We start from the raw sequence: 13,781 nt of genomic DNA, 5'->3' as shown, positions 1-13,781 counted from the left end.
CTCGTCCAGCCTCGCCAGCAGAGAGTTTTCCAACTATGACGAGCACCATATACCGACCACAAGAATCAGTGGTTTCCTCAACCGATAGCCAGACTGGAGAATCGTCAATGTCTTTTCTAATATTGTCCGAAGTCTGTAATAGAGAAACTAAATTAAAAAGTACACATAAACATGTGGACACTACGTAGGAGACATACACACCAAAACAAACTATATCCGTTTTAGCACCTACTTATATTCTGAATATTTTCTTATGTATATACATAGTCCTTTAATTTGCACAAAAAATATATTCTTTAAAAATAAATTTATTTTCTTTTTTGGAGTGAATGTTTCGAGACAGACCGTCTCCTTCTCAAGTCCTTTCTTCATTTGTCTTTTCCTTTCTTGAAAAACTTCACCCACTTTAAATTTAGTTTTTTTTTTTGCGTTCAGGTAACAAATTTCATTTTACAAAAATAAACGTTTAAATATAATTTAAATTTATTTTTCGAGCTTTTTCTTCAAATTAGACGACCATTCTTTTGGCCCATGTATATACCAAATTATAACCATTGACTTTCACACACCTAGGTTCATAAAAATTACGGAAAAACCTTACCTTTTCATACAATGGGTCTACATAGTACCTTCTGAGCGTTGACTCGTGATGAAAATTTTTTCCTGTGTATTTTTTCAAGAAGGTCCTTAATCCTTCATTCTCCAGCTTATTCAGGGGGATGTTTGCTTTTATTAAAGCTTCGCAAAGTTCTTCATTGAACTAATTTTTTTTGTTCCATATGCTTCGAAAATAAGGAGATCAATGGTTGCTGTGATGTTTTTAGCCGTGTCTTGATTACGATGTTCTGGTGCTGAGATGTCATTTTATGCTGATCCAATTGAAATTTTTTCCCAAATCTGACCTAAATCGTTGGAGAAGTGATAAACATCAATAAGTACGTACGATTATACAAGAATGTAAGAGAACAGTGTGTACCCGTGAGATGGTCACTCAAAAAAGAGAATTGAGACTACAAATAAGTTTCTGAAAATTGGATTTTCGATCCCCTCACAACATTTATCACTTCTTTTTTAATATGCAAGAACGCCGAAGGCAGTCCCTAAGGTTTTTTTTTTTTTTTGTTCCTTCCCATTCGTACACAGGAAACGCGCGCAAATTTCCAAAGGAACTTAATAATTATTTTAATTTCTTGGAAAAAATATCGAAAAAGGAAAAAACGAAGTCAAATTTACCCCTTTTTTCACATAGTTCGCGGAATATTATTTCTTCCACACAATCGCTCCCGATCCATTTCCGTAAATTATTTGTTTTTGGCCAGGAAGAAGGTAGCAAAGAGTCGACGTGAACAACACGGAAACACACCCACGAATGTTTCATATTCCAATGTGCTAACAATAACTAGTAGGAGATTGTTGGCGCACTGCAGAGATCAGGTGAACGACCTGAACACGCATTAACTGCGGGCAACAAATACCGAAGCACGTTTCTACTCCGATAATCCATCTTGCAACGAAGAGCCATTACAAGTCTTTAGCACCCTTATCTGAGGGACTGCCTAAGTGGAAAAACAAGGCTGTGACCCTCGATAACCTACCCACGTGTACCTGAAAGGATTTTATTCCGATGGCTCGTCCCGTATCATCTAAAAAAAAAAAAAAATGGCTCTGAGCACTATGGGACTCAACTGCTGTGGTCATAAGTCCCCTAGAACTTAGAACTACTTAAACCTAACTAACCTAAGGACATCACACACATCCATGCCCGAGGCAGGATTCGAACCTGCGACCGTAGCGGTCATGCGGTTCCAGACTGAAGCGCCTTTAACCGCGCGGCCACTCCGGCCGGCGTATCATCTCATTTTGGAAATTTATTGGCCTAATATTCTGGGAGGTTCTTGGGTTTTCAGGGAACAAAATGAACCTCAATATGACCTCTTAATGTCAAAAATGAGCATCTTTACGGCAATTTCTTCTAAATATGACAATAATATGCTCAAACGCCAAAACTATGCAAAGATATGCATTTTAAATTTGAATTTAAAGTAGCCTAGTACCTCCAAAACATCATAATTCGTAAAGATACCAGGTACCGTAAAAAAGTGAAATGCAAAATATGTAAAATCCGGACTCTAATTGTTATAGTGCAGAAGTCTGGTGTGAAACGTCACAGATATTTTATTTTTGTTGTTGCTGGTTAGCTGAGACAGAATTATTTACCAGACTTATACCCGTGTTATGGAAGTAATATTCTTTTACTATATAGAATGTATTGGTTCACAGGTAATTTTAAAGGCATTTTTAAATAATCTCGTAATCTGTTTAACCTCGTCAGGCAGCTTGTTACAATACATTATTCCTAATGAAACATTATTCCTTTGTTATTTCTTGGTTAATGAAAGTTCAACTTATCTCATATTCCATGGCCATGAAGAGAGAGCTGTGTTGCACAGTAATTATCTAGGCTATTTCTACGTGCATAATTGATTTCTAAATGATGAGCCCGATTGATAATTACGGTTACCATTCTTATAGCTCTTTTATTTAGTTTAAAAACTGTGTTCATACTTTGTGCATTTGTTCCACAGAAAAAAATTCTGTATCTAGGAACTAAATGAAGTGTGCTCGTATGATTACACGATTGCAGAACGTTACAGGTTCATTTAATGGGCACAAAAGCGTCATGTAGATGTTCATCCAACTCCAGCGGCATACGCTGCAAGAGAGGCGTTCTGCATCACAGTGTGGTTTATCGTTTTCGAGAGCGTAAGTTCCTCTAAGAGTTAACAAATTCAATAAATTGCTTCTTGCCACGTACATGTCGCAAAAAGACAATGACTATAAAATAATGGAGAACCGAGCTCACGCGGAGGCTTACCGGCAATCGTTCTTCCCGCGAACCAATCGCCACTGGAACAGGAAAGGCCGGGAGAGCCAGTGGTATAAAAAGTATGCTCCGCTACACACCGCAAGGTGGCTTGGGTAGTCTAGATGTAAATGTAGATGTAAATATGAATAGTATGTAACGAAAAGATACTGACGGTTACACACTGACGACAGGACTCTAAGAAGGTAACATAATGATGATATATTGTTTGCAAGTTCCTTCATGCGTTGATATCACTTCAAACAGGAATCATTAATTCCTAGACATTTCGTGTTTGCTACTCAGTCTATGGAGGTAACACATTCATTTAATTTTCCCCCCTTTAACTTAAATTCATGAGATTTGTTTTCTATATGTCCAAAGTAAATTTATTGCATATTCACTAATTTTAAACTTCCTTGAGGAACTCTTATGTTAATGTAATTTAGTACTTTGTGTGTATCACTGGATAAAGCATTTAGACGTGATAATGCGAGCACGGGGATATGGTACGTTCTGGTTGGCCAAATAAGGTTTACTTTGAAGAAATGACCAATAAATGTAATGGTACTGTAACAGAAGATCGTAGCATTAAGATGCGGTAAACTGTTGAAATTATAGGCATTTCAAGTAAACATCTACTCAGCATCCTGAACAAAACAAACACATGAAGTGGATATCTGTTTTGTAAAAGGAGTTGTTAATTTTCTAAGAAATAAAAAACATTATAATCTCTCTAGATCAAGTGCAGTTTCGTCAATTGATAATATATTCAGAAACCAATGTTAGTTTTTTGCAGAAACCTGTTATTAACTATATTTTATACCACATTATTAAACATCCCTCGTAAGCACACGTACCTTCATTGAAGACTGTGGTTAATTCTGATTTAGTAATGGTTGCACATCAGACCAGTGACTTTTTTCTGAAGAGCAGCCATTGGCGTGGTGATTGGCACGAAGAATTTTATAATGGTTTTGAGACAACAGTGCCTGTTGAGAAAGGGGTTTACGTGATTCATCAAAGACTATGCTATCCTAGAAACGTGTTTCATTCTGAAGCGTAAAACTCATACTTAATTTATCTTCTGAATCTTTCCACAACCTGTAAAAATGAAGTTTTGTTCTGAAGACATACACCGTTAACTACATTGATTTTAAATATGACAAATTGTCTCTCTAAGAAGAACTTGTTCTTCTATATCTACTGATGATAGTTAAAAACCCTGAAAGGTAATTTTGATCAAAATACACATTCTTTACTTAAGGAACGCTTTAAATTACATCATGATTTTTTACTGTTATTTATTAAAAATTCAATTTAATGAAATTGTCATGTCGCTTAAGTATCTCACTAAGGACCTTTCAAACTGATGTTTTGAGATTACATAATAGCATGTGCGTACTGAATTATTTTTTCGTTTCAGCATGAACCTTTCACATTGCGGGATATCGAAGATCAGAAGATACACTATTCTGGATTCCTTTTCGAAGTTATCGGTATATTACAAAACAAAATGAATTTCACGTAAGTAAAAAAGGATAATTAGGGTTTAACGACATGTTTACTGTGACGTTATTACAGACAAAGCATAAGCTCAGATTGAACAGCGAGGGAGAAGGTAATCTGTCACGTCGTACACAAAGAAATCAACCCGTTATTCGTCTCAACCTCGGAAAACCCAATTCTTGATGGCCGAATAGGGCTTCGAATCATGGCCGTCCCGAGTTCTAGTCTGTTATCTTAACAAATATTATATTTATCAAAGTAGCGCAGTAATACAAGTGATTTAGTAATTGTAGAATATTGACCTGACTTTCGAATATTATGTGTTTTATTAAACTTAAAGTCAGTACAGTTATCAGTACGAATTGCAGTGTGGGTTGACGTGTAATAGACGTTATACATATTAAGGAATGTCCTGGTCCAAACGTCGTGATTTGTGATGAGAGAAAGAATGCAGAAAGATTAGGAATTACTGGCATGTCCATACCGAGGCCGTTAAAGACGGATAGCCTGAAGCAATTAATGAAAACCATGGATAAAGAAATTTGGCTTGATTCGTTGAGGATTTGGAGATTTTAAATCCCCGACTCTCTACACTTGACATCACGCTTGAGGCGGTTCTTTAAACACAGAGAGAACATTGGAGTGGTTTGTTCAAGGAGATCACAGGCAACCATTTTTTCCAAGTTTTCCAACCAACTGGTCGCTCTGTTAGACGCAGGTGCATCTCTAAACATATGCTGCGAAATTTAAAACATTCCTGGCGTCTAGATGGTTCTTTGAAATTTCTGGCGAACTGCTGTAATTAAATAATTCGCTGTCACATTATTTCCGCGCCAAATTTTCAGGCCCTCTTCAGGTGTGTACTGGCGATAACATATTTTTCCTAGTCCTAAAGCAATACCACTAGCGTTGTCGGTCTGACGAGAGTGGTCTCTGGTTTTTGCTTGATTAGGTTCGCTTTAAGGTGCACTTCTCAGGTAAGGCGTTTGGAACTTTGAGCCCCTTACCAGAAATCGAGGAGGATAATTTAGTCCCTGGTTGACTACTAGTTTTTCCGCCGGAGTAAACATGTAGAGTGCCATCACTATTTCTTAATTCTGTTTGTCTTCAGAGCCTTCCAGTCCGATTAGTGCTACGGAGACCCTGTGACAGCCATGGTATCTAACCCTTGTGGCGTTTTGTAGTCTGTTTATGGTGTCTCGCATAAGTCAGTTTTCTGACACTGTCCTGAGCTTGTCTCTTGACTGTGGTATATTGTAGCGGCAGGTTGAGTTCTTTGTTTTTTCGGTGTTCGCTGCTGTTGAGATTGTGAAGTTAAAAGTTTTTGCTGTGTTTTCCGTTATGCTGAAATCCAGAAGTTCAGCGGGTGGGTCGATGATGAAGCCAAACCATTTTGCTCTGGTAGCTCCCTCTGCCACTAGTGACACCGTGATTTTTCTAAGTAAAACTAATTCTAGTACCTTGGACACGGTGCTCAGCAGACTTAACAGGACGGCGGTTTCTGGGATTTGTGGTATCTTTCGAAGTATTGGATATGGTTATCATGTTAGCTTTTTTTCATTGTGGTGGGGAGGAAGCAGTTTTAGTGGGCATTGATTTAAAATTCTGGTGGATAAAACAAGTGGATGTGAGGAGGAAGTGCTAGGTTACCGTTTGAAATGCCATCCAAACCCTGAGCTGATTATCATTTTATTCCACTGTTTGTTTTTATTATTTTGAGCTTTTTCTCATTACAGAGGCTCATCTTCAACATAATAATTTACTCGGAAATTACAATACAAAGAATAAGCATTCTTAACCTATATTTTCAAAATATTCCTCCAGGTGTTGCGATCTTGTGTGTCCTCTTCCTCTGCGCCCATTCTCCTCATTGTGCGTTGTACATTTTGGGTCCAGGTGTCATAGGTCGTCCTCTTCTTCTTCTCCCCTCCAGTTCCCACTCCAATATCAATTTTGGTACTCTGGTTTTCTCCATTCGTCGTACATGCCTGTACCACTGTAGTTTCTTCCTATCCATTACGTCGAAATAATTATTCCACTGTGTAAGATGTAAAATGTCAGTGACAGTGTTTAGTTGAGGTTACTAAGATGGGTAACCCGTTTCTGAAATTTTCAGTTGCCATGGTATTTCATCCTGTAGTTCGTGCGGTGTGAGATATAGTATGAAGAGTGCGTTTTGACTTCCGAAGTGTCATCCAACGCTTCATCTGTCTTAGGGATTGGTAAGTCTTGTTATAGTTATGTTCTTCTTTTTATTGTCCATTTTTTGTTTTGTTTTGGAACGTGTATACATTGTTTCATTGTTATCTACTTGGAGTAAAAAGTTTTCCATTTTGTCGCCCCGTTGTTTCATTTTCCATTTTGTGAGACGTCGTTGCCATTCTCGTTGTAGGTTGCGCATTTTTCGTTTGTTCAGGATGATACAGGGTGAGGCAAATAAAGTGACCCGGACGAGTGAATACGATTCGACGTCAATTTGCTGCAGCAGTAAAGGAAAAGGAAACGGCCTACAGCTACTTCCAACAGGATGGAGCAACTGACCATACAGCCGGCCGTACCTAGATACACATAATACACAGTCTTCACGCCTGGCAGAGCTATTAGCAGAGGGCAGTCTGGTCGTGGCCCTAACTGGCCACCCAGGTCACTTGATTTGCGAGTGAGAGATTGCTCCTTGTGGGGAGCCCTCATATCTAAGATTTGCCGCAAAAACCTTCATAATCTTCAAGAACTGCAGCAGAACATTTCGGATGAGATTGCAGCAGTTCCAGCAGTTCAGCTTCGAACCGCCTTCAGCAACTTTCTAACCAGGGCCCAAAATTGCCATGAGATGAATGGTGGTCACTTGCAACACCTTCTATAGTCAGGTTAGTGCTGTATTTCCTTTCCTCTGCCGTGATTGTTTAAACCATGGAACTCTGCTCTACGGGCTACTTTTATTTGTCCCACCGTGTGTAACTGCCATTTTTTGCGACTGTGAATCTGTTGATGTTTAAGGTCTCGTGATTGTGATGGTTCATCTAGCGCTGGAAAATATTGTTCTATTCTGGTGTTGGTGTTCCTTGCTGCTGATTGTATTTTGCGTGCACCGTAGACTACTTCAAAAAAATGGTTCAAATGGCTCTGAGCACTGTGGGACTTAAAATCTGAGGTCATCAGTCACCTAGAACTTAGAACTACTTAAACCTAACTAACCTAAGGACATCACACAAATCCATGCCCGCAGGAGGATCCAAACCTGCGACCGTAGCAGCAGCGCGGTTCCGGACTGAAGCGCCTAGAACTACTCGGGCACCGCGGCCGGCAGACTACTTCACTGATGAGTATCTCTGGTATGGTGAGGTCAAGGTTGGGCCTTGCCGTATTATCTAAAGCTCTTCCATATTCGTCGGATTCAATGTGGTACGACATGCAGCCGTTTTGTCCGGAGGTGCTCCGTCGTTTAATTTCAGGAGGACTGGGTTGTGGTCAGAAGAAAAGTTACGTAGAGTTAATAGCAATATTTCTACTGCAACGTTTATGAAAATGGCTGTATGTAGCCGATCTGAGTTGTGCCGTTTACGGCACGAGGATTTAGGGTGACACTAGCCGACCTGGATTGGCCAGGTTGCCCTGCCTGAAACGTTACGTAGGGTTAATAGCAATATTTCTACTGCAACGTTTATGAAAATGGCTCTACGTAGCTGATCTGAGTTGTGCCGGTTACGGCACGATGATTTAGGATGACACTAGCCGATCTGGCTTGTCCAGGCTGCCCTGGCTATATAGGTGAAACTCCTCCTCTGAGGAGGAAGATCGGTGGGTTTGAGGAGAGAAGACAGACACGCGAAGACGGGAGGACCTATTTGTGTGGAAAGTGCTACGCCAGGCGAGTGCGCCGGTGTTCGCTCGATGGAAGCTACGCTGGCAAGGGCAGCTGACTTCGTGTACGGTGGAAGTAAGAGGTACGGTGACTCAGAGCAAACTGCGGTACACGTGACGCGTCTCAAATGGTCAGATACGTGGAGTGTTATTGCAGACGCTGTGTTAACAGAGAGGTTGCTAAAGATACTCTCATTCTTCAGTACCATAAGGTCGTCATCTTGGTCGAGCATTAACGTATGGTGGTTGGTACCACATTGCTCATCTTTGTGCCAAAAGCCTAGTTTTCTGTGGATTACGCAGCCTTCGACTTATTGGCCAAATGGCTGCTTGATTGTTTAGTGCACAAGACATTCATGAAGTGGGGTTTGTCACTAAAATTACGGAATTAGTTGTTTGCGCCTGGTTGTTTATTAATCGCGTTGGTAAAGGCCGCTCACTGAAACTGTGGTCTCAAGTGGCTACAGTCGAAGCTATTTGCCGTATAAAACATTATTGTTATTTCTGATGCTATACTGCTTCGGTTGTCGAAGGTGATATTGTCTTGTATTTATGTGGACTTAGGCAGACGAGTGGAGCATATAGTTGAACAAGGTGTGCAACGAAGCAGCGCTTGTGACTCAACCAGACGTAACGAAAAGGGAAGCAATATCCCATATCTAATTATATCAAAACCAATGTTACCGAATATTAAGATCATTTGGTTACCATTGAGTCTTCTTCAGTACCTAAGCAAAATTTATATTTATGGAAGTGTGTTCCGTCTATGCAACTTAATGAAAGGCAGTTTGTTTTTTGCCTCAGGCGTTTCGCTTGTTTTATTTGTGAGGCATCTTCAGTGGCCTGTAATACATGCTTCTTTTCATACATATAATAAATGTATTATATAGTAGTTATAATATGTTAATATGTTACATTTTGTCATTTTCTTGTCTTGCTTTTCAGATTAGACACCTCTTTTGTAATACAAATCTCGTGATGTTAAATTATCATTTGGTCTTTTTTACGATTTCCAGTATTGTTAGCCAACATTAGTCCACATATGTGGTCCTAGAAATGTGTTCATTCGGTCCATATGCTCCAGCTGCAGATTCCGGCGTTTTCTCACACACATTTATTATAACATATCACTTGTACTTTTCGTTTTGTGGTCTGTATATGTGTTTTTATACAGTGTAGTGTTGCCAACTGTCGCCATGTGTGTTCTTTTATTTGTGTTGTTTGTGTGGTTTGATATTTTTTGTTTTTGATCTGTGTGTGTGTGTGTGTGTGTGTGTGTGTGTAGTTTGTTATGTGTCGTTCCTCGTAGGAGCTTTTTTTTATATGTATATAAGTGGATATTTACGTGTGTGCGTGTGCGTGTGTGTGTGTGTGTGTGTGTGTGTGTGTGTATGCTCATATTGATTCGGTCATTAATTACTTTCTTTTTCATTGCAAGGGCTCTTTGTAAGTGAAAGTTTTCTTGTAATGGCAGGAGTTTTTTGCTATGATTTTTAACTCTAATATTTTTCATCTCTTGTTCAAAGTTGGATGGTTCATGTCCATATTTATCAGGTGTTTAGCAAAGGTAAAATGTTTTTTTTTCATAATTCCAGCTTCTTATAATTTTTTAAGGAACGACAGAATATAAAAAAATGAGGAAAATTTATATTTTCACTTGTATATTCTCGTAAGTTCAAATATTTGGTAGTTGATTTGGTTATCCTTATTTTGCCTTGTTAGTAAGTGTGGAAAGGATGCAGTTGTTCATTGGTTAGGGTAAGATCAAGGCGACTGTAATTTCTGAGGAAAAACAATAATTCAGAGACTTGCATAAAAGGTCCAGCTGTAAGATGTTAAATTCTCGATTGCACGATCAGTATCTGTATGGTTGTAGTACATTTTTTAAATACTGATTTTTAAAAGGAAGTAATTTCAGTATAAGTATTTACGCTGTATTGGATCATTGAATATCGCTGTCGTGTTATCAGTGAGCAAGGCTGGTATGACTTTGTAATTTTAAAATAAAGGTTTAAAGTGTTAGGGTGGCCCCTACTCAATAAATCGCCGTGCCCTTTTCCATTGTTGCCAAGCTACCTGAAATGGGTGGAAATATGGCTTTTCTCGTATGTTCTTAGATATTAGAGGTTCATGAATTGACAAGACTAATGTATCTTCCAGGTCGAATAATTTTGTGTCTTTAGGTATTTGTTAGTCGAGACTCCCAAAGCTGGATTTTGTGCATTTTAGTCGTCTTCGGCAGTAATTTCTCGAATGATTGCAGTGAGGTAGCGTGTTGACTGTAACAGATGTCGATAGGATGTGTTCGGTTGGTTCGATTCCTTCCTGACTGTGGTTAAATGATTTCTGAATGAAGACAGTTGCCGGCCGGTGTGGCCGCCCGGTTCTAGGAGCTTCCGTCTGGAACCACGTGACCGCTACGGTCGCAGGTTCGAATCCTGCCTCGGGAATGGATGTGTGTGATGTCCTTAGATTAGTTAGGTTTAAGTAGTTCTATGTTCTAGGGGACTGATGACCACAGATGTTAAGTCCCATATTGCTCACAGTCATTTGAACCATTTTTGAAGACAGCTGTACTCCCATCTTTTCCTTGTTGTATGTCGGTCCATAATCCAAATGTAAGTTGACGAAATACATTACGAATTGAGCACCTGTTACAATATTATTGAACACATCATGATATAAACTAATTTATAATCTTGAGTCCTAGCAATTCCAACTGTTCTGGTATGTCTTCTGTACCTCTTTCGCCCTCAATGGGGATACGATAGTTTGCTTCCGTCTAACGCTAAGCAAATTTTACGCTCAGTGACTGATGACTAACAAATATTTTGGTACTCACGTACTCGTCTATTATCGCTGTGGGACTCAAATGCGGACTATAGGCGAAAGTAAACTGAATTCTCCCATTTGTGATCCCGCTGGCGGCGCATGTGTTGCTTCGGCGCATGAGCTTCCACTATGATCGCTCTCTGTCGTGAAAACTGGCCTCAGCGACATAAGATAGTTGATGTTCGCGGGTTAAAATCACAAACCGACGCCATCTATGTGGAGTATAATAGTTCTTATTTTTTCTTATTTGACTACCTAAATAACGCTGAGATACCACTGAAGTACGCCTGAATGCTGTTCTTTCACTAATACAGGTATGAAGAAATGATGATGGATTCCCAACTGTCACTGTCAATGACCAACACCTGCAATACTACCTACCCACTCGCCACTGTTTCCTCACAGTAAATCAGAACTTTCTAAATTGAAATAGTACGTGGTTATTTTAGACTACTATACGGCCAAGTCTCACGTCTATACTTACAAATAAACAGTTAACTTAATTCCACAAACACTCAACCACTTGTACACCTATACATCTAAGATTAGTCGGCATTTACACATGTTAGATGTTTGAGACTTGCAAAGGTCTCTGGTACTATAGAGATTCGTGTGATTGCAGCACGTATGTCTGAGTTTCAGGCAGGATCCCCCGCTTCAGTCTATGCTGAGGTGCTATTCCAATACCCTTGGAATGCCTCTGCAATGCTGTTTGAGTGTAGGGAGAATACCAAGTGGGCTGAGGCGTTTGGAGTGAGGAAGGAGCCGTGCCAGAGTAGTCTGTCCTGTGGACCAAACCCACTGTGCCTGCGTGTCGCAGTTGTTGGCGCATCTGCCTAGGGAGCAGGAGACCTGGATTCGAATCCCGGCACTGGTACAAATTTTCATTCGCCGCTTCAGACTATGTATATACACTACTGGCAGTTAAAATTGCTACACCAAGAAGAAATGCAGATGATAAACGGGTATTGATTGGACAATTATATTACACTAGAAATGAGATGTAATTACAGTTTCACGCAATTTGGGTGCATAGATCCTGAGAAATTACTACCCAGAACAACCACCACTGGCCGTAATAACAGCCTTGATACGCCTGGGCATTGAGTCAAACAGAGCTTGGATGGCGTGTACAGGTACAGCTGCCCATGCAGCTTCAACTCGATACCACAGTTCATCAAGAGTAGTGACTGGCGTATTGTGACGAGCCAGTTGCTGGGCCACCATTGAGCAGACGTTTTCAGTTGGTGAAAGATCTAAAGAATATGCTGACCAGGGCAGCAGTAAAACATTTTCTGTATCCAGAAAGGCCCGTACAGGACCTGCAACATGCGGTCGCGCATTATCCTACTGAAATGTAGGGTTTCGCAGGGATCGAATGAAGGGTAGAGCCACGGGTCGTAACACATCTGAAATGTAACGTCCACTGTTCAAAGTGCTGTCAATGCAGTGAATGAGACGTGTAACCAATGGCACCCCATACCATCACGCCGGGTGACACGCCAGTATGGCGATGACGAATACACGCTTCCAACGTGCTTTCACCGCGATGTCGTCAAGCACGGATGCGACCATCATGACGCTGTAAACAGAACCTGGATTAATCCTAAAATATGACGTTTTGCCATTCGTGTACCCAGGTTCGTCGTTGAGTACACCATCGTAGGCGTTCCTGTCTGTGATGCAGCGTCAAGGGTAACTGCAGCCATGGTGTCCTAACTGATAGTCCATGCTGTTGCAAACGTCGTCGAACTGTTCGTGCAGATGGTTGTTATCTTGCAAACGACCCCATCTGTTGACTTAGGGATCGAGACGTGGCTGCACGATCCGTTACAGCCATGCGGATAAGATGCCTGTCATCTCGACTGCTACTGATAGTAGGCCGTTGGGATCCAGCACGGCGTTCGGTATTGCCCTCCTGAACCCACCGATTCCATATTCCGCTAACAGTCATTGGATCTCGACCAACGCGAGCAGCAATATCGCATTACGATAAACGGCAATCGCGATAGGCTACAATCCGACCTTTATCAAAGTCGGAAACATGAGGGTACGCATTTCTCCTCCTTACACAAGGCATCACAACAATGTTTCACCAGGCCACGCCGGTCAACTGCTGTTTGTGTATGAGAAATCGGTTGGAAACTTTCCTCATGTCAGCACATTGTAGGTGTCGCTACCGGCGCCAACCTCATGTGAGTGCTCTGAAAAGCTAATCATTTGCATATCACAGCATCTTCTTCCTGTCGGAGAAATTTCGCGTCTGTAGCACGTCATCTTCGTGGTGTAGCAATTTTAATTGCCAGTAGTGTATATATGATAGATGTCTGAGGCTTGGGAAGGTCTGTACAACAATATAATTTCATTTGAATATTACAACTGTGTAGGTAGGCAAGATGCATCTCGATTTAGTCGGAGTTGCTGTGTATTAATGTTGCTGATGAGAATGTTCTTATCTAAAATTGAGAATGCTCAAACTGTCATGAGTTTACTGAACCTACTGAACAATCTACAGATAAACAGCAATAACTGGACAAAAACTGTAATATGAAATTGCTGTTGCAAGAATATTACTGTTCTGTTTTAGTTCATATCTGTAAAGTTTTACACTGAGACAAAAGTCTTGGGATACCTCGTAATATATTTTTAGACCTGCTTTTTCCCGGTGTAGTGCAGCAGCTCGACGTGGCATGGACTCAACAAGTCTTCGGGAGTC

At 40.4% G+C, this 13,781-nt stretch overlaps 1 protein-coding gene across 1 annotated transcript in view; it reads left to right on the top strand.

Moving 5' to 3' along the window:
- Window positions 1-8,263: 8,263 nt before the first annotated feature.
- Window positions 8,264-13,781, top strand: part of LOC124622841 (probable glutamate receptor) — a 164,220-nt gene continuing 158,702 nt past the window's right edge. The window contains exon 1 of the mRNA XM_047148633.1: window positions 8,264-8,316. Coding sequence (XP_047004589.1) covers window positions 8,264-8,316 — 53 coding nt within the window. The remainder of the gene's footprint in view (window positions 8,317-13,781) is intronic.

The sequence above is a fragment of the Schistocerca americana genome, chromosome 7 (assembly GCF_021461395.2).
Source record: "Schistocerca americana isolate TAMUIC-IGC-003095 chromosome 7, iqSchAmer2.1, whole genome shotgun sequence".
NCBI classification, from domain to species: domain Eukaryota; kingdom Metazoa; phylum Arthropoda; class Insecta; order Orthoptera; family Acrididae; genus Schistocerca; species Schistocerca americana.
This window is presented reverse-complemented; position numbering and strand designations above follow the sequence as displayed.